The following is a 21,390-nucleotide window of genomic DNA, read 5'->3' as shown; positions in this document are numbered from 1 at the left end:
GAATATGCTCATGTTTATTACATTGAACGTATACATATACACATATAATCATCTCATACTTCCTTCAACACTCCCATCAAACCAAATATTTACAGGTGAGATTCTAAGATTATTTTAGGACAACTTAGGTCATGAAGGGGGGTATAGTGAAAGATCAGACCGATTAGATAGTCTCAGTATTACCACGTTTACAAGAAGACTAATTCAAGACAAGATCTCCAACCATTTGCAAAATCCACCAATCTCTCAAAAAAATTAGCAAATGTGGCAAAGTATCTAATTTAATAAATATATGAACCTAACAACTGCCCTTCAATGACCCAAAATACATCAATCTCCTAGTATAAAACTACAAATCAATCAAAAATGCCGCACAAACAGCAGTTGAGTGAACTCAAAAGAGCTTCTGAAAAATGTTTACATTACAAGCTATAAAAGAATCATCATGCTTTGTTTTTTAGAAAATAATTGATAATTCAAATCTTATACAAAGGTACAATGCGATCACTTACTTATCACATTAACCTGTATATTTAACAATAAAATCGGCACTGTATTGCTGCTGAAAAAAAAAAGTACAACTATCATATCAAAAACGGGTAACATGTAGCAATAAAAAACAGGATTACCATTGCTTTCACCGTCAAACAGCAGGTAAAAGAATTCAAGGTGACTAACCTTTATCAGACTAATTATTTTCTGCAGATTCCTCAGAATAATTCTGTACTCAGATTGGTTGATCAAGAATCTCTGTTCCAATCCCTGTAATGGCCAACTTGCTGCATTAATGGTGCACCCTCCATCAAGGCAGGAACAGGATGCTTGATTACCAAAAGAAACCTACCTCAATGGCTTATGTACTATTTTGAAATTTGAACCACATTGTACAGCAGAGCAACATGCAAAAACCTGACAACTGTGTATAACAAAAAGAGGAGAGAATCTCCACAAAATCTATGCACATCAAGATGACTGGTTTTTGTGACAAGTAGGCACTACAGCCCACTGGTGTAGCATATTTAATCAATAATGCAACACACCAGTTGCATTATGTTCAAATGTCAAAACCCGGCAAAGCAAACTGTGTTGCAAAAGCTTCAACCCGTACCCGGAGCTCAAGAATGTCCCTATTGCTCTCAAGTACCTTCGAAATAGTCTTCTGCAATTTCCCATGCTCCCTCTGCAGCATGTTTGCAATTTGTGCAGCTCTAAAGAGAAAATCAGCCATCGTCTCAAAATCGGCCTCCAAACACCCTCTTGAAGTCATGGCGGGGGTACCTTGGTGATACAACATAAAAATCTCATAAGAATGCACTGTCAATCAAATATCTTGAGCATACAAAACATAAAGATTCAAGCATATAAAATTATTGCTTACCTATCCTTACTCCTCCAGGAATTATAATTCCATTGTCACCAAAAATAGCAATTTTATTCAAAGTAATATGACATGCCTCACAGACCTTCTCGTAAAATTTACCTGCACACCAAAAAAAATAAGGTATTGTTGTTACCGTATACAAAAACATAAGAACGAAATGTCACTAATGGTCCAGCTTGAACCATATGATTACAGCATAATTTGTGATCACAAAAGTAGCTATCAAACCCAAAGTCAATGCAAAGTGCAGAAAACATGCGACCTAAATGAGTCTAGTTGACATATTAGCGCTTAACAAACAAAGATGCAATCGGACTTATATAGTCAAAATATCACACGATCATATAATACCTGTCAACCCCAGGGGCCTTAAATCCCAAAGTAATAAATGGTTGTCTGTACCCCCAGTTACCAAGCGGCATTTTCTTCTCAACAGAGCAGATGCTAAAGCTTGAGCATTCTTCTTCACCTGCTGCATGTATGCCTTATACTCAGGAGTGGCCACTTGTTTTAATGCAATAGCAAGGGCGGCAATATGGTTATTATGAGGTCCGCCTTGCAATGATGGGAAAACAGCAAAGTTTATCTTTTCTTCAAAGTCATATTGATCACTTTCATGTCCCTGAGTAAGAAGTATCCCTCTCTTCCTTGGTTTTGTTCCCTTCCGATAAAAAATTATACCACCCCTTGGACCTCGAAGACTCTTGTGAGTTGTCGATGTAACAACATCACAATAATCAAAAGGGTTCACACACTCCTGCAAGGACCAGAAAACCATACTGTTAAAGAAAACAACAAGTATCTATATCTTCATATTAAAAGTACACAATTTATTAGATATTTGTGCAAAGGGCAATAATGGGCTTAAACCACCCATCCAGAAATTACAGAAAATGACCAACTAGGATTAACTTGAAAGTGTATAAGGCATTAAAGTCAATATGGACAAAACAGTATTCAGATTAGCAGAAAATTTTATTAAAACTAGTAGACCACTATGGGATCCAGATAGTGATATCGAGTCTCTGACACTAAGCAGAATTCTCATAGTCCATGACCCACACCATTAACCACAATAAAGGGACTCTGCCATTAAGTCAAACTGAAATCTATATCAGCATGTGTATTGGTAAAACATAAAAGATTAAACAGGTGTGAATTTTAAAAAGAATGAATCACCAATATAGTTCTGGAAATTGTATGGTGTTGACAATTTAGTCTTTGAAGTTAACGAAATTATAAAATGGTCCCATAATTTAAAAAATTCTCGATTACATTGTCCCTAAAGAACAATTTCAAGGACTAAATTGACGGATCGAAAAGGCCTACTACAAATGTGATCGATAAAATTCAATTTTAGGGACTAATTCAAAATATGTGCTAAGTCATAGATGAACTTTGTTGCTTAGGATGGAATGGTAAAGAATCATATCATATCGTAATAATAAAAAAAAATCCTATAATTGCCCAACTCGTTGACTAAGTGCAATCAATAACAACAATGAAGGAACACCGACACAAGCCCTACTAAACTTTCAAAGTTAACTAGAAACAGTAAGAAATTCTAACTCCACAAATATTGTAAGGAAAATGTTTCACACCTTGGCTGCAATTAGCCCACTAATCTGAGCCATGTCACACAATAACACAGCTCCACATTTATCTGCAACATGTCTAAACTTAGCATAATCCCATTCTCGAGGATAAGAACTCCCACCACAAATAAGTATCTTAGGACGAAAATCAAGTGCCCTTTCTTCAAGCTTATCATAATCAATAAAACCCGATTGAGGATTAATCTTATAAGCTAAACTCTCAAAGAATATTGAAGCCCCAGAAACTTTCTTCCCATTCGGAGTATAATATCCATGACTAGTATTCCCTCCGGAAGGAGTATCCAACCCCATAATTCTATCCCCCGGCGACAGCAATCCAGTATACACAGCAAAATTAGCCGAAGTACAGGAATATGGCTGCACATTCACACCCCAACACTTAGGATCAAGATTAAACGCAGCCAAAGCACGCTCGCAGCAAAGGGTTTCAATTTCATCTATATATTGATTTCCACCATAGTAACGTGCACCAGGCATTCCTTCAGAGTATTTATTCGTTAAATGGCTTCCAAGTGCTTCCATCACAGCCCTACAAACAAAATTCTCAGAAGCTATCAATTCAATCCCTTTGAATTGACGCTTTTTCTCTTTTTCTATAATCTCGTATATAGCAGGATCCGCTACCTGTAAGGGTTGATCACCCCACGATCGAACCGCGGCTTTTCGTGACTCGAGATCAAGTGGACGATCACCTCGATCGGATTCTACGGAAGCTCTCTTGGTTGTGATTGTAGAGGATTCGGAATCTCTTCGTCTTTTGATACACATTGAATGACCTAGAATACGAAATTCTTCAACTTCTCTATCATCTTCATCGTTGTTGGATTCGATATCGATAGCGTTACCGTTTTCTTTCTCTGTTTGTGGTTCCATGAGCTGAAGGGGAACGGTGGGGACAGGGTTTGATGGATCGCGGAAGCTGGATTCGAGGTGGAGGGCGATGGAGTCGTCGGGAATCGGTGGACGGCGCGGAGGAGAAGCGTGAGAAGATGAGAAACTGAGAGATAGATTGGATTGATGGTGTGATAGATCCATCAAACACAGACAGGATGAAATAGGGTTGTGCTTATGAAGATTATGAACAACAACAACAACAACAACAACAAGAACAACAGTGGAAGGGATAAGAGATTTTGCGGTTGTTGAATATGGAAGAATCGGTCATTGAGATTTTGAAGAATTGGGGAAGAAGAAACCCTAACCCTAAATCGAAGAATTGAGTTTGAAGAAGAGAAGGGTTGCTGTGTTGGGGGATGCACCTGGACAGGACGCGCAGATGATGCTTTGCTGTACTATTTTGGTGTGTGATGATGTGGTACATGAATATTTCCTTTATTTCTTTTTCTTTTTAACAATTCATATTTTGCTTTAGTTCAAGGTATTTGTACAAAAATTTGGTAAAAATATATTTGTACAAAATTAAGAAATTTATTTAATGATTTAGTCAAAAAAAATATATATATATTTAATGATATACATTGAGTAAAAGTTTGAGCGGCTTGGATTATGAGGTTTACTAAGGTCAATGCAGATTTGAATCAGTCAGTCTTAGCAGAGCTAGTAATTTTATGAATGAGTCAACTTATTACCAATCGAGTCAACATTTATTAGCATGAGAGAAGCTTCTATGCACAAATGTAAAACGTTTCCCCACATATATCGATCAAATAAAATTACATCTAATATGTTCCCATGAGCATAGCTCAGTTAGCAGGGACATGCATTGTTATATGCAATGACCGGGGTTCGAACCTCGGACACCCCGCTTATTCACTAGCCACTAGGCTATCTGAGAAAAAAAAATTACACCTAATAAGTATTTATAAAGATCTTTATAAATGTTGTCAAAAAAAAAAGATCTTCATAAATAAAAAGGTTTATAAAGTTAGTTATCTACTTTGGTGTTTATACTAAGTATTTACAGAGATATTTTAAGAACGAATTAAAAAAAATGTATCATAGTATGATTTGATTGAACATATGTATAAAAAAATAAAAATAAGTTAGTTATTTCCTTTCGTTTTTATTTTTTAGGGTTTCGTTTTTATTTTAGGCTGAAGTTATGGTGCATAAGTGATTTCCTTATGCACCATGCATAAGGACACCACAACCGTCAAATTTGTTTAACGTTCCAGATCTGCTGGACCCCATTAAGCATGCACGTGAAGGGAGGAAGTCATAACATCTCATTCTTCTCTCTCTAACAAACATGTTACCCTCTCCTTTCTCTCAAACTTCATCTTTCTCAATTTTTTTCCAGAAAACCGGTTAATAAACATGAAGATTCCGGCGACGGTTGAATTTCCGGTGACGGAACCACCGCGCCGGAATCTTAAACTTAATCTTTTTACATCTTTAGAAACCTTTTCTCATCCCTGTTTCAAATCTTTCTATGTTCTCTGAAAACGGTTTGTTGTTGTTGAGATTCGAGTTTCGGATCTACGATGCTTCACGATTTGGAAGGAGATTTGAACTGGTTTGATATCGTTTGAACGCCGATTTGTGGTTTTGGTGAGTATGTTGTTGCTGTCCGATTTTGCAAAACGTAGATTTGAAATTCGGCTTTGAATTGATGAACGATTTGAGTTTGTGTGTTTTGATTTGTGCTTGTGTGGATTGTAACGATGATTTTTGTGGTGTTATGTGAGTTTATGATTTTCTGGAAAAATTGCTCATGAACATTGTTTGAATGTTCTTGAGAATTTTCGAATGAGTTTGATCCGTTTTTTGGTATGAGAGAGGGTTTGAATTGTGTTTCTGGAAAGATTTTTTTTAAGAAGGCGAAGTTGAGAGAAGAGAGGAGACCGATCAAAGAAAACCATTAAGTACATCTAATGGTTTTGGAGTACAACTCACATAAACCATTTCCACAGCAAAATGGTTTTGGAGTCCAACTCACAGAAACCATTTCCACAGCAAAATGGTTTTGGCATTCCGGTACAGTGATGATGACGGTGATGATGATGAACGATAGTGTTGATGATGAGATTGAAGATTCTGGAAACCATTTCCACAACAAAATGGTTTTGGAGTACAACTCGCAAAAACCATTTCCACAGCAAAATGGTTTTGGCATTCCGGTACAGTGATGATGACGATGATGAGATTGAAGATTCCGGCATAATTTACAATATTCAAGAGAGCAATATTTTGTGCTAAACCAAAACCAAAAGTTATGGCTAGGTGTTAATGATCATTCAGCCTTGGAAACATTGAGCTGCAATTCTTGTTATCATTATCACCATGGACTACTTCTTCATTTGTATCATATGTAATTATGATTTCCAATTTCTCGCAATCAATTATTTCCAAACTCTCCAACAGAAGTGGACAAGTTAAAAGCATAAACCAACATTGGACATGATTTTAGCGTCACGTTCTTCAGATTGAAAAGATTTAGGCTGCTTTTGAACAACCTTTGTAAATTTTGACAACACTTGATGGTTAGCTCCTCTAAATTGTTCATAGAGTCAAATGAGATGGGACCATTGCATAATTCTTTTAAATTTTCCATTCCCTCCAGATATAGTTCAGCTAACTTGGAGAATACATGTACACTTGGTACTTGAGAATCAATATGTTCAATGTATATGAGGTACTGTAGTTGTGAATCGTATTTCAAATGAAGCTCAGATAGATCATCCATACCATGATCTATTCAAGAGAGCAATATTTACAATATTTTGAGCAATATTCTGGGGTGTAGAAAGCAATTTTGTTGGGCTAGGTGTTAATAGGCTGAACTTATGCAGGACTTATGCATGGTGCATAAGTTATGGCTTATGCATGATAACCACACCCCGGACTAAAATGGTCTTGACAATTTTCAGGTAGAAATTTTAAGACACGAACCTTAGGATTTTGAGGATTTAGCAAGTTGGCCTATATGAACAAACAAGTTTTGATAACTTTTCTTCTTTTCAATGTTTGGTTTGGTTGCGTTAGAATTTGAACTCCGATTACTCTAACAATTTCTTTTTTTGGTTACACGATTACTCTAATATTTTCAATATTTTTATTATTTGAGCTATCTATGAACAATGATATTTAATGTTTTTATCAAAGTTCACATCAAACACAAGACATAATAAAATTGTCGTACACATCACTTTATTTCATATGAATTATCTCCATGACAACACTCTTATTTAAAGCATCGCAACACATTGTTGGTTTGAGGTCAAAGTGTAATTCTAATAATCATTCCATAAGTTGCAGCAAACAACAAGAATGAAAGAATTAACACGTGCGACCCACGAACATTCTTTCCTCCCACAATTGGAAGGAATAAAAAAACTCGCATTATTATACCAATAAATTTGACCAATTTCCCGTTTTCTGCACTTTTATAAAATGTTTGCACAGTTGCATTGCATTGCATGTGTGATGTTCCAATTTTTGTTAAGGTATTTTTCGGTAGAACCAATTTTCGTTAATTTGTTGTGTCAATTTTTAATGAATGTTGGGTAAACTTGATAGTTGTTTGCCCTCTATCGTGTTAGTTCTGGATTAGACATTGGATTCAGGCGTTATTTCTCCCAAATTTTCTTTGTACCCCTTTTTCTTCTTTTTTAATATTTCTCTAGATTTTTAAAAAAAAAACTTTTTATTGCAGTAAACATTTTGTCTTCTGTAATTATAAATACTAATTATATATATGTTATTTTATAAATAAAAAAATCTTTTATAGAAAAATATTTTCTACCAACAATATAACCGTGATTCAAACTCCAACTCTATCACTTTCTATTATCATTTCGTCTATCTAAAAACATAAAACAATTATCTCACTTTAAAATAAATTATCTCCCTTCCATTCCTTTAACATATTCCTTGAGCATTGAGTTTGATCCATGGTGATTATGTTAAACCTAACTATCACTGAATTACTAATATCACGTTGATATATGATCTATCATCATCAAACTCTCTTAATCTACCCGTCTATATCTTATCCATAATTTATTTTGTGAGAAAAAAGATAAACCAATACTACTAATAGGAATGCATTATTTAATTTATATTTAAAAATTTTGTTTTCTGGTTATAAAATTGGTTGGTTGAAAATTGAAATAGAATGTTGACTCAGCATACTCATACGGGTAAGTTTATCGAATGTTGGTACGTGATCGTGGGTGTTCTACACAAAATTTAAAACAAAAACTCAGATCATGCATCAAACTTGAGTTCCACCAACCAGGCAGCATCAAAATTTAATGTTGTTTTGGACATATGACTAATCTTATTTTGTCATCGACCAAACATGAACATACCGCATATCTCAGCTGAAATTAGTATATTTGTTCCCCACGTCCTCATACACTAACTTTTTCTTTTGTTTTCTTTTTTTGTAATATCTATCGAAAAATCTTTTAAACACCCTCGAACGATTTTACAACTAACTACTTAAGTGATTTCTTGTTAAAAAAAAACTTACTAAAATGATTTTTTTTTATGATGTCGTGTTTACTTTTGTTTTTTAATCATCAACCACGTGCATTTTTTAATCATATAGTTGCCACGTATGAGAGAACATTAGCTGCCCCTGAATTGCGGGGCCCAAGCCCAGCGGGTTTTATTTTATGGTTGAAAATAACAGCAGTGTCTTCCGCAGCACGTGTTTTTAGAGATAATCTCACGCTTTTCGTATTTACTTTTGACAATTTTTGGAATGATATTACTTTTTTTTTAAAAAAAAACAATAGAAATAGAAAGACGGCCAAAATAAGAACACCATGAAAGTATTAAAAGAGTTGTTTTAAAATAGTCGTATAAATATTTTTTTGTTAAATTATTTTTAAAATAATATTTTTTTTAATCATTACAATCATGTTGTTTATTTTTTTGGTACAAAGTCATGTTATATGTTTTAAGGGCATTAATCTAAGAAGTTTGTAAGAGAAAATATTTGTTTTAGACGTACCATAAAATTCAGTGGCGGAGCAAAGAATTTTTTTACAGAGGGACCATATTTTTAAGAGATAAACATGTATTGTGACAAAAATAATTACAATTAAAGTTGTACTGAAGTGGTTTGTTTGTTTTATGTTGCTCCTATAATCATGGTTCGATACTTAAATTTTACAATGTGTTCATTGCATTTTTTGTTTAAAAAATACAAAAAATATGAGTCAAAGTGTAAAGACATGATTTGTATAACATAACATTTTGTTAAAAATGTGTACCTATACCTATTAAAAGTAGAAGAAAAATTAAACTTTGGTGAGGCCATTGCACTCCCTGGCTCTGCCTCTGTCATAAATCAAATATTTGTCCTAGTTATAAATATATGATTTTTAATTCAAAAATTAATTCTTTTGGTTTCCAAGCAACACTCTACTGATACTTATCAGTATTTTTTTTAATTATGGTTAAATATATTTTTGATTTCTATAAATATGTCAACTTTTCGTTTTAGTCACTCTAAAAAATTTCTTCAGCTTTTGGTCCCTAAAAAATTTTCCATCTTCATTTTTGGTCCCTCCTTTAAAGTGAACTTGTACGTAGAATTCATATTTTTGAATAAAATTTTGTAGAATATTTCATAATATTACGAGAATCTCTCATAAAAAAAATTATAATTTTTTAATAAAACATGAATTTAATATGAATTTCTATATTTTTTACGGTTAAAAATTCATATTTAATTTGTGTTTTGTTAAAAAGTTCTAATTTTTTTTTGGGAATATTTTTTTATAATATTCTACACATTTCTGCACAATTTCATTAAAATATATAAAAATTAACTTAAAAACATGGACCAAAAGTAGTGATTGAAAATTTTAAAGTGACTAAAAATTGAAGGAAAATTTTAGAGGGACTAAAACGAAAAATCAGTATATTAATAGGGACCAAAACATATTTAACCCTTCTAATTATTAGTATTTATAAAGGAATACATTTAATTGATCTATATATTTACACCATCAAATAATTTTATATTTACTTCGTCATTAAAAATATTTAAAATCGTTTATTAAAGACAATTTGTGATTGATTCTCAGTTATATTAAAAATCAACGATTTTATTTTGGGGATAGATAATTTGGTTGGTTGGGCTATATGATTAAAGGTGTAAAGAAGTTAAGGTAAAGAATTTGAATTTCGACAAAGGAGAAAATATTAAAATAATAATTAATATATTAAGATTTGTCACTCAAAAGAATTAACAATGCATTAAAATTGAGATAAATAATAGTATGTTCCTCTTTAAGTATTCATGTTCAATTCTTCCCGATTCATTTTGGATGAACTAGTTTAGTTTTTTCAATTCTTCTCAATTTCAATTTGGACGTGGTAGTTTGGTTTTTTCGAAAAAAACATAAATGATAATTAAAAAAATGATATTTATATAATAGTTTTGTAACATATCTCATATTCACATTTGTTGTTACTCTCTCTTGATTATTCTTGTTTCAAAAGATAAAGAAAAAAAATGTTGTGACGAAGATAATTGTATAAATATAATTGATTTTTCAAAAAATTGAACATTGGAAAGAATAATTATCTGTTTATTACATGGACCACCACAGACCCATGCATCCCATCCCATATGCCACATAAGTTACCTACTTCCTCGAATGTTGTAGACTCGTGTACTCGTAAGTCGTAATAATAATAATTGTAAGATAGTAGAACGTACAGTTAGATCTATGTACACGTGGCAGAGTAGAAGAAAACTTCACATCTTTTGTTCGTGTCCTCCAGAATAAAGGAAGAAACTCCTTCAAAGCAAAAGCAATGAGTTCTGTTAAACTACGATGATATCCTTGCCATTATTTTCATTGCCAATATTACCCCTATTATGTTGGTGGACCATAAGTACCACATTTTCAACAAGTAACAAGTAAAGTCAAATGCAACTTGAATAGAAAAGACCAGATTAAGTAGTGAATGAATTCAATGGCAGTGATAAGGTTTGAAAAAGGAGAAGGTTATTTTCAAGTTGAAAATGGGAGCCATAGTAGACTCTATTTAATATGGACCACTGTATTGTGCAAGTGTGACTACTTATTCGTGTTTCACGTTGATTGGTATGAAGTATAAAGAAATGGAGAAATAAATATGAAAGACTTAGCTTCTTAAAAAGAAAAAATATTAAAGAGCTAGATATCGAGTATTTTCATCGTATCGTAATAAATAGTATAATCTTTTTGGTGATTGGGGACATGGGGCCTCTTTGGAATTTACCGCTTATAGCACATGCGGTTATATAGAAGTTTGCATAAGTTATTATTTTTGTATATGTTATAAGTTATTTTTTTTTTTATAAACACGGGTTTATGTTATAAGTTGTTTTTTTTTTTTTTTTTATAAACACGGGTTTATATATGTATAAAATTGTTCGTTGAGGATTAAATTGAATTGTTGGATTTATTGAGTTTTTATGTTTTTGGATGATGAAGATGATAATATATTTTTAAAAAAAAATTATGGGTTTGGTGATGAAGGTGATAAATGAGGTGATGAGTGTTAAAACTTTTTTTAAAAATTTAACAAAATTGATTTATTTGAAAATGAAAGTATAGTTAACCACCAAATACTCAATTTAGCTTTAATAATAATAAGGCATATGGCTCTTAAAAGATAGAGTTGAAATATTTAAGAACTTCTATAAAAATTGATATTATTGAGTTTTTTAGACAATCAAATAATGCCCTACAGCATAATTTCTTGTGACGTGCGTTTGTGCATAAAGTTGAACAACACTCTTACTCAAAAGGAAGGCACTGATCGTGATTAATTATAAGTCCTCATCACCCTTATCTTTGTAGTTTCGTTTCATTCATGCAAAGATGAGGTGGCCACATGATTTAGTGGTGTAACACCTTTGCTTTTGATAATGGATATCGATGGTCAAATGTTGTCTCAAATATTTGCTAGTTACCACAAAATGGAACGCAGTGTAATATCTGTAGTTTAGTTGGGTATACTACACTCATCCAATCAATCAAGGAAATGTCATATTTTTATCTTAATTTATTTTAAACTAAATAAATGTCAAGTAAAATTTACCTATTCAAAACCTGTAATTGCAAAAAATAGAATATTATTGACCATGTTAGCTAGGTAATGGATTTGTCTCGATAAATATTTTTCAAATATCAAATTTTTATAATTTTTACTACTACGTAGTTAAAGATATCGAATGTCAAAGATGCACATTAACACTTATGCAACTGTCAATAATGTCATGTATGGGACGGAAGAAGTATTTTTTATGCTAAATGTTAAGTGAGTTGATATCCGAGAGTTCACCAAGATCATGGTAGGTCTCAACTCTTTCATTGTGGAATTTTAACACACACATGACATTTCTCCGTCAAGTGTGGGACTCTCTGTGTAGATGATCCTACACCGTAAATCTCTCTTGCACCGCCAACAAGTCGAATCAAGACTCTGATATCCGTGTAGGCCATGAGGAAGTTAGTTGGACATTACATTTAGTTAATAACATTGACACAAGTAAGTTAGACACATCTTCACACAATACCTTAAATCAATAAATTTATGAGTAATCTCATTAAATATTGTTCAACATCAAATATTTCATTCAATACGAGATTTAACTCGTACTTAACATATCGCAACTCAACCCAAAATCAAAATAAGTTTTTCCTGAAAAAAAGAATTTTTTGGATACATAACAAATGAGTTGAGTGTTAAATTCTTGAGTAATGTTAACTTGTGCCCTAAGGGCACATGTTAAGGAATCTAAAAAAAGCAATTTTGCATTGGAAAACATAACATTTTAATTTTTAAAAAGTTGAATGTACGACTTTTGATACGTATATTTTTATAATGAGTTTTTTTATCATGTGCCTCAAGGACACGCATGGAATATACATTTTCAATTCATCCAATTGGAATTGGAATCACAGCAAACCCTATTCGTAAGCTAGCCTAGCTAGAGCCTAGACGACTTTATTTTGAGCTTGGAAAAGGAAATATACCTGCCATTGCCAATAGTTTCATCGCCCATTTATCTGCCACACATTTTTCATGATACAAACACAATTTATTGGTTTTGGAAAAAATTGGTACACCAATGCGTATAAAAGAATGACAAGTATATCATACGAGAGATAAATTGCCTTTCATCCAAAGTACAATTTAAATTATATTATAATGTCATTTTTAATTTTTAACTTCTAAAATAGCTTAATTCCGTTACAATGGTGTAAAATATTTTACACTATTATTAATCATATATATAACTATAAAAATAAAGATCATGCTAAAAAGACAATCAATTTTTAAAATATTAAGGGGTTGAATCTATCATTTTCAAAATAATTTTTTTTTTTGATTTGTTGAAAATGTCAAACATAACGATAATGTAAAATTTCTTACGTCACATATGTATATGAGAGAAAAATAGTTAGGAGAGTTTGGATCAATTCTAAATCTCTTTCTTAAACTCATACGTTCTAATCTTTTATCATTAAAGTACACCTTCATAGATGAATGTCATTCTTTCTAAATTATTTTGATAAATATTTATTACATAAAAAAAATAGAAACAGAACTTTTGAGTAAAAGTAGATGACATTCCAATTCCAAATTGTAAAAGAAAAAAATGAAAAAGTAATGTCAAATCGAGAAGGGAGGGGATAGAGATGGGGCCACATGGCTAACAATGTACTCCCTCCCATAATACTTGACACAATTGACATTATTACGCATGTCAATGCATAATTTTGAGCTTAAATATTTTGAATAATTTATTAAAAAAATTATGAAAATTTGATATTTTGAAAATATTCATCGAGACAAATCTAACGACATCTTATATGTTATTATTTATCTTTGTATATTAGTAAAAAAATAATGGGTCATCTATTGCGGGACGGAGTAGTAAAAAAAAAAGTGTAGAGGGTATTAAAGTCCAAAAGTCGTAAAATTAAAAGAGTGCCGTTGTGATGTCCGTGCTGACGTGTCGAATACCCTTATTCATTCTTAATTCTCCAAAATAATTAATTAATTATTAAACGTGATTACACGCATTATAAACTAAACCCAAACTCGTTTATTATAAACCCAAACAAGTCCTTCACCTTTTTTCAATTCATAAAAAAACTCTTTCTCTCTCTAGAAACTCAAAAACAACAACAAAGCTCTCTCTCGAAGCTGGTTTCACTCGTCGCAACGTTTCTCTTTTGAATCGCTTCCAATTCAAATTTTTCTACCGTTCTAATTTCTTCTTCTTCTTCTTATCTCTCTCTCTCTCTATATATAAATCAATCATCAACCACATCAATTTTTCATATTTTTCATCGTTACAATTATTATTATTTTTTCATTCGTACGGTAGAATTTCTTCATCGCCGTCGTTGCTCCGTTACGGAATCTGCTACCGTTACGGAGTTTGTTACGATCGTTACTTCGTTGAATTGTTATGGCGGCGGGAGTGGAATTACCGGAGGGTAAAAACGGAATTGTGATGGAATTTCCAATCGGAGATGATGAATCTCTGTCATCGCCGGTGAGATTACCGAAACGACTCCGACGAAGGCTTCTAGATACGGAGTGTAAGTCACCGAGTTCGGTGGAAGAAATCGAAGAAAAACTTCGTCATGCTCAAATTCGTAGACAGGTGTTTTTACGATTCCTTTCTAAAAAAATTAACTTTGCGTGTTTCGTTTGTTTGGTGAGAAAGTTTCGGAACTTCACCTTCAATATTCAACTTTTCTCCTTAATTACATAGTTTACACGTGTTATTATTACTTTGATTTTCAACCACAAAACAGAGTAATTACTAATTAGAGATTAGTCTCTATTTATTTCAGAATTTTTTATTTTTGATTATATATTTATTTAATTTTTATTTTTCATTTGCGTATGCTCTGATAGTTTCTTCTCTTTTAAGGCAAATTAATTCTTTGTTTTTTGTTTATGTTGTTTTCTTCTTTTTTAAGTTTTTTTTTATTTTTTTTCTGAAAGTTTTCCTGTATTGAGTGCAGAAGTACTATGAGAAACTTTCAAGCAAGGCACGTGCAAAGCCAAGAAGTCCTTCACGATGTTCATCTCAGGATGAGGATCTTGGTCAGCGATTAGAGGCGAAGTTGCAAGCCGCTGAACAGAAGAGGTGGGTTCCATGCTTTGGTCTTGCTCTTATGAAGCACTGACACAGACACATCGACACTAGTAAAAATTTGAAAAAATGGATTAATTGAATGTAATTACATGTGTTGGTATCGGATAGTTGGTCTCGGATAGTGACATGTGTAGGACATGGACATGGGACACACTTTCCATCAGAAGTGTCCGGTGCTCCGGTTCTGCATCTATTTAAATAGAAGCACTAAATGCATATACGTTTATGTCGTACATACAAGTGCTCTAAGTTTGCATTTGAATTCTTTTAAAGAAAGTATCAAATTATGAGACAAGTTTTAGACCTATTTTTGGATTCAAATGCACTTTTTTCTTTGGTAAAAAACATAGTTAGGGAGACATTATCTGTTTCTTATCTGATCATAAAATAGTAATTTTTTGGTGTTCTGGATGGAAATTGACTGTCAGTCCTTTTCTTTATCATTGGTCAATTATGTTTATTTGATAAAACTAATAACTTCTACATTTATTTATCAGCTTGTACTAGTTGTTTGTTTTACATCCTTTTGTTTGAGAAGTTTAAATAATGTTTATAAACTTGATCACAAACTTCTGAAATTTGATGGTTAATCAATTGAAATACAATAATCCAATCATAGAAAAATTTAATTCTTTCAGTTGCAGTTATTTAACAACATGATCTTATCTTTGTGTCTGATTGTTTTTTGTATGCTTTATCTGTTCCATTGATTCTCAAAGTATGAAAGACTTGTTTGTTTTTCTTCTTCCATTTATGTGACTTGTGCTACATTTTTTACAATCGATATGATTTTCTGCTTTCTTGATAGGTTGAGCCTTTTGACGAAGGCCCAGATGCGCTTAGCTAGGCAGGACCAACTGCGTCAAGCAGCTAAAAATGGAGTTGAAATGCGCCATGCAAATGAGCGCGTGAAGCTTGGGACAAAAGTGGAATCACGTGTTCAGCAGGCTGAGGCTAATAGAATGCTTATCCTAAAGGCTCGCAGGCAAAGAAGGGCATCTCTTAGAGAAAGGTCATCTCAGTCATTGATGAGGAGAATGACTCGAGAGAGCAAATATAAGGAGCGTGTACGTGCTGCAATTCACCAAAAACGAGCTGCCGCTGAATCAAAACGACTTCAGTTGCTGGAAGCTGAGAAGAAGAGGGTGCACGCTAAAGTCTTGCAGGCGAGACATGTGGCGAAGTCTGTATCTCACCAGCGTGAGATTGAGAGAAGGAAAAAGAAGGATGAGTTGGAAGATCGATTACAGAGAGTATGGTGTTATTTTTTATTTTTTTTTGGATTCATTTTCATTGCTTCAAAAATTACACATGTTACATGGCGGTCTTAGTGGAGCTTTTTGTAACAAAGTCTCCAAATTTTATATTGAGCAGGCAAAAAGACAAAGAGCTGAATATATCAGGCAGAGAGGAAGACTGCGTGGTTATGCGTTCGAGAATTGGATTACAATGTCAAAGCAGGCAGAATATCTTTCCAGAAAACTAGCAAGGTTTTTTGCATTTAAAACTTGATATATATGCATATTCTGTTGTTAGTTTAGGAAGCCTTAATTTCACTGCTTTACTCAGTTGTAGTCATTTTGGAGAAGGCCTTAATATTATTTGCAATATTTTTGCAATTTTTTTAGTTCATCTATTAGGCAAAACTGAAGTGCAATAGGTGTATTACTATTTGACTTATTCTGACAATATACTTCTTTAAGGTGCTGGAGGCGGTTCTCGAGGCAGAAGAGAACAACCTTTACCTTGATGAAGGCATATGCCGTGCTGGGGATCAACGAGAAATCTGTCAAGTCATTGCCATTTGAGCAGTTTGCTCTTCTTATTGAATCAGCTTCTACTCTTCAGACTGTGAAAACTTTGCTGGACCGGTTTGAGAGCCGCCTCAGAGTGTTTACAGCTGTTGTCCCTGCCAATTATTATACTAGCTTGGATAACATTGATCACCTTCTTAAACGGGTTGCCTCCCCCAGGAAAAGGGCTACTCCTAGAAGTTCTACAAGAAGCCCGGCAAAAAAATCAGATACAGTCAAGGAGTTAAACAATAGCTTATCTAGGTTATCAAGGTATCAAGTGAGAGTTGTTCTTTGTGCTTATATGATATTGGGTCATCCAGATGCAGTTTTCAGTACAATGGGCGAGCGTGAAATTGCTTTGGCCAAGTCTGCTCAAGAATTTGTTAAAATGTTTGAGCTGCTGATAAAGATTATACAAGAGGGGCCAATAAAAAGTTCTGATGAAGAATCTGTCTCAGCTTCTGTGAAGCGATGTACCTTCAGATCACAGCTTGCTGCTTTTGATAAAGCATGGTGCTCGTATTTGAATTGTTTTGTGGTCTGGAAGGTTAAGGATGCTCGATCTTTGGAGGATGATTTGGTTAGAGCAGCTTGCCAGCTTGAGGCTTCTATGATTCAAACTTGCAAGTTAACTCCAGAAGGAGTTGGTATTAGTCATGATATGAAAGCTATTCAGCATCAGGTAATTTTCCATGTCAATAGCTGTGAGTTTTCCTTTTCAATGGTAGTTATTGATGAAATTTTCAAGTAATGTCATGGAACATCAATGACCTCAAAAGCTGACTGTAAGATTGATAGAATTAAGAAAATTTGCTTACATTTTAATTCTGAAAAGTATGGACAGTTATTTTGATGTTTTTCCCTTTCAATAAGGGGTTTTCTTCCCTTAACTGCTTTCTTATTGCAAGAGCGAACGCTTTGGCTTTATCTTCTTTCAATGTTTTATAATACAGGTCACTGAAGATCAAAAACTTTTGAGGGAAAAGGTGATGCACCTGAGTGGAGATGCTGGGATTGAGCGCATGGAAAGTGCTCTATCTGAAACAAGATCTAGATCCTTAAGAGTAAAGGATAGCGGAAGCCCAATGACAAGCCAAACCCCAAGCCCAACTCCACTTTCTACTGTTGCAAGCCCAAGTGAAAGAAATATTTCAAATAAGAGCAATAAGACAAGCCGAGTGGTTCGCTCCCTTTTTAAGGAAAGTGACACTTCCCCCATAGAGTCAAGCTTCTCTTCGCCTATTACCAGTTCAAATACTCAGCTCAGTACTACTTCTGAAAAGTTTGTAGCACCAAACGAGGTTCTTGTAAATGAATTTCTCCATGAGCATCACCGTAGTTTTGCTGATGGCTTTGATGTCTCTGATCACATTCAAAACAGCGTTGAGGTAAGAGGATTCTGCCCGAGGCCTTTGATGTTATATTATCCCCCTGTCTAAGATTTTTTTTAATATAGAGTCAATCCTTCATTACCGCCAAAATGTTTTGAATTTGAATTCTCATTCACTCTTAATCTGGCAGGGTAAAATCAAACAGACAATGGAGAAGGCCTTTTGGGATAGTGTTATGGAATCTGTTAAGCAGGATCAGCCCAACTATGACCAGATTATTCAACTCATGGAAGAGGTTAGGGATGAAATTTGTGAGATGGCTCCAATAAGCTGGAAGGATGATATTATTGCAGCCATTGATTTAGATATTCTGTCTCAGGTAGCAGTTGTATTCTTTTCACGAGTCTGCTACGATGCGTCATTGAAATATACCTCACTATAATTTCTATATTTCTGATTATATCTCTCTCTGTGTATCTAAAGGTGCTTAAATCAGGTCAACTGGATGTCGATTACCTTGGAAAAATTCTCGACTTTTCACTAGTCAGTTTGCAGAAGCTTTCTTCTCCAGCCAATGAGGAGATAATAAAGGCCAAACACAAGGCATTACTATGCGAGTTGAGTGAAATATGCCAATCTAGAGATGAATCAAACAATGCATGTGTTGTAGCCTTGGTTAAGGGTTTGCAGTTTGTCCTTGAACAGATTCAGGTGTGTCTGCTTACCATTCCTTTATTTTTGTTCTCTTCAATTGATTTTATCTCCAATTAAAATTTGTTTAATCAATATGTTCATGTTTTTTCCCTTTCACTTAATTATTATATATGGGTTATGCTTTTGACCAATGCTTTCATATATAGCTGCTAGATGTATTACATATATTTAGGATTGGCTAGCCACAAAATAGTTGCACTGTACACGCTGTAACCTTAATGAGTAAACTGCACCTCTTATTGCTTATATTTGTTTTACTCTGGTTGTATGTTATGTGATATGATGAATTCTTGACAGATTCTTAAGAAAGATATAAGCAAAGCACGCATAAGATTAATGGAGCCTTTGCTTAAGGGACCTGCTGGTCTGGACTACCTTAGGAATGCCTTTGCAAACAAATATGGATCTCCATCTGATGCTAGTACCTCTCTTCCTTTGACCCTTAGATGGCTTTCTTCTAATTGGAATTTTAAAGACCAAGAATGGGAAGAACATGTGAATTCCTCCTCAGCATTGGCTGATAATTCATCCCAAGGGCTTCCTTCAACTACTCTCAGAACTGGGGGAAATATTATGCTCAAAAGTACTGGCAGTCCAATGGTCTTTTCTCCTGATGGTTCAAATACTAAAGGTTCTCTATTGACAACTTTACTTTCTGATTCTTCAGTTTTCTGTTACATACTTTGAGGCAGACACTTATTTTGGTACCTGACTGTACTTTATTTGACCAGGTGATCAGCAACCAGAATGCAAAGGAGAACCAATTGATCTTGTTGTGAGGCTTGGTTTGCTGAAGTTAGTAAGTGGAATATCTGGTCTGACCCAAGATGATCTACCAGAAACTTTATCTCTTAACTTTGCCAGACTGAGGTCTCTCCAGGCTCAAATTCAGAAGATTATTGTGATATCCACAAGGTAAATAGCATGATTATTTGTGTCAAGGCACTGTCGTTATGCTTTTGTTTTTCTCTCTTCTGGCGATGGTGCTTAATTAGAAATTATGGGAATTGCAGCGTTCTTATTTGCCGTCAGATTATTATGAGTGAAAAGGCAGTAGCAAGCTCTGCAGATATGGAAAATGCAGTGTCCAAGTGTGCAGAACAACTCTTGGAGCTCTTAGACCGTGTTGAAGATGCTGATATTGAAGACATTGTAGGAGTAATTTGCAATCTGCCATCAGTTGACGGTGAAGATGCAGGGAAGGTTCAGTCACGAAAGGCAGTTGCTGCCAGAATGTTAGGGAAGAGCTTACAAGCTGGGGATGCTGTGTTTGAGAGGGTGTTCAATGCTGTCTATTCAGCTTTGCGTGGAGTTGTGCTTGGGGGAAGTGGGGCCAGTGGGAGGAAATTAGCTGAAATGGCACTACTGAAAGTTGGGGCTGGTGCTCTGACTGAAAGTGTAGTGGAAGCTGCTCGTGTTTTGATTGTGGCAGCCACTATATCAGTTGGTGTTCACGGGCCATGGTATAAATATTTAACTGATAACATATGAACATTATAAATTTGTAAAGTACATGAATAAAATATTACACACATATATGTGCATAGGAGTGTGTAAAGTTGTAAGCTGTTCATCTTAGGTTCCTGTAAAGTTTAGTGATATGGTTGTCTTTAGCAGAATGCTTTTGATGTAATGAACAAATATGTAAATAGATATTTGAAGTTGTTTAAATTACTAATATATGATTCTAATCTTATCATACAAAACAATGCTTATGCTCCCATTCTTATATGCACGCAAATACAATTTATTCATGTATTTCAATCAATCTATCATAAATATGAGATATGATATATGAGATATGATATTTGTACAATCATTTTAGGACTACTTTTGCACAACCTTAGACTTTTTTTTAATGATTTTTTCCTCATTATTCAACGGTTGATAATGAGCAGAGAAATTATTAAAGCTTAGTTGGTGGAACACACCTGAAGTATTTTACACATTGAGCAATTATAATAACTGTAACACACTTTACAAAATTCATTCTATAAATACTTCACCTTCATTCATAATTTTCACATCATTCTCAGAATATTTATTACTATTTTCAAAATGGCTAAATGTTTTCTTATATACATCACTCCACTGGTCATTGTTTTCTTATTAAATAACAATATTGAAGAATTAGGAATAGGTTATGCATGAATAATTATATTTAGCGTTTTCCCATTATTAGGTTTGACTTGAATTATTACCATTTGTTCTGATAGAGACATAGATTAAAATATTGTCATGGTTTTTTGTAATTGTTGTTGTTGAAGATGATGTTATTTTTATGTTTGGTTTTTTTGGTTTGTGTTGTGATGAAAGACCTTATAGGATAGTGGATGAAATTTCGTTGATTGTTATGATAGTTGTCCTGAAGTTATGTTTAATAGAGATTATAATTAACCAGTGAATTATGTCTAATAGATTCTAGTGGTAATATTGTTCAAGTTAACCTGCTCAC

At 33.7% G+C, this 21,390-nt stretch overlaps 2 protein-coding genes across 2 annotated transcripts; one reads left to right on the top strand and one right to left on the bottom strand.

Annotated features, from left to right (window-relative positions):
* Nucleotides 1–449: 449 nt before the first annotated feature.
* On the bottom strand, nt 450–4,318 carry LOC146943371 (serine hydroxymethyltransferase 7-like). The gene is made up of 4 exons (XM_085741636.1): nt 2,983–4,318; nt 1,733–2,138; nt 1,379–1,480; nt 450–1,278 (listed from the first exon to the last, which is right to left on the bottom strand). Exons 1-4 carry the CDS (start codon nt 4,030–4,032, stop codon nt 1,055–1,057), a joined length of 1,782 nt encoding a protein of 593 aa, XP_085597762.1. The 5' UTR covers nt 4,033–4,318; the 3' UTR covers nt 450–1,054.
* Nucleotides 4,319–14,062: 9,744 nt separating this feature from the next.
* On the top strand, nt 14,063–20,644 carry LOC146943370 (T-complex protein 11). Its single transcript, XM_085747842.1, has 11 exons — nt 14,063–14,593; nt 14,961–15,085; nt 15,903–16,347; nt 16,469–16,584; nt 16,798–17,572; nt 17,844–18,278; nt 18,412–18,600; nt 18,705–18,932; nt 19,233–19,566; nt 19,667–19,850; nt 19,949–20,644. The coding sequence occupies exons 1-11, from the start codon at nt 14,396–14,398 to the stop codon at nt 20,424–20,426; spliced, it is 3,507 nt and encodes a 1,168-aa protein (XP_085603968.1). The 5' UTR covers nt 14,063–14,395; the 3' UTR covers nt 20,427–20,644.
* The last annotated feature ends 746 nt before the right edge of the window (nt 20,645–21,390 follow it).

Source organism: Medicago sativa, chromosome 2 (assembly GCF_051527215.1).
Source record: "Medicago sativa cultivar Bolivia chromosome 2, Bolivia_mono, whole genome shotgun sequence".
Classification (NCBI taxonomy): domain Eukaryota; kingdom Viridiplantae; phylum Streptophyta; class Magnoliopsida; order Fabales; family Fabaceae; genus Medicago; species Medicago sativa.
The sequence above is the reverse complement of the archived record's forward strand: the minus strand, read 5'-3'. Positions and strand labels throughout refer to the sequence as shown.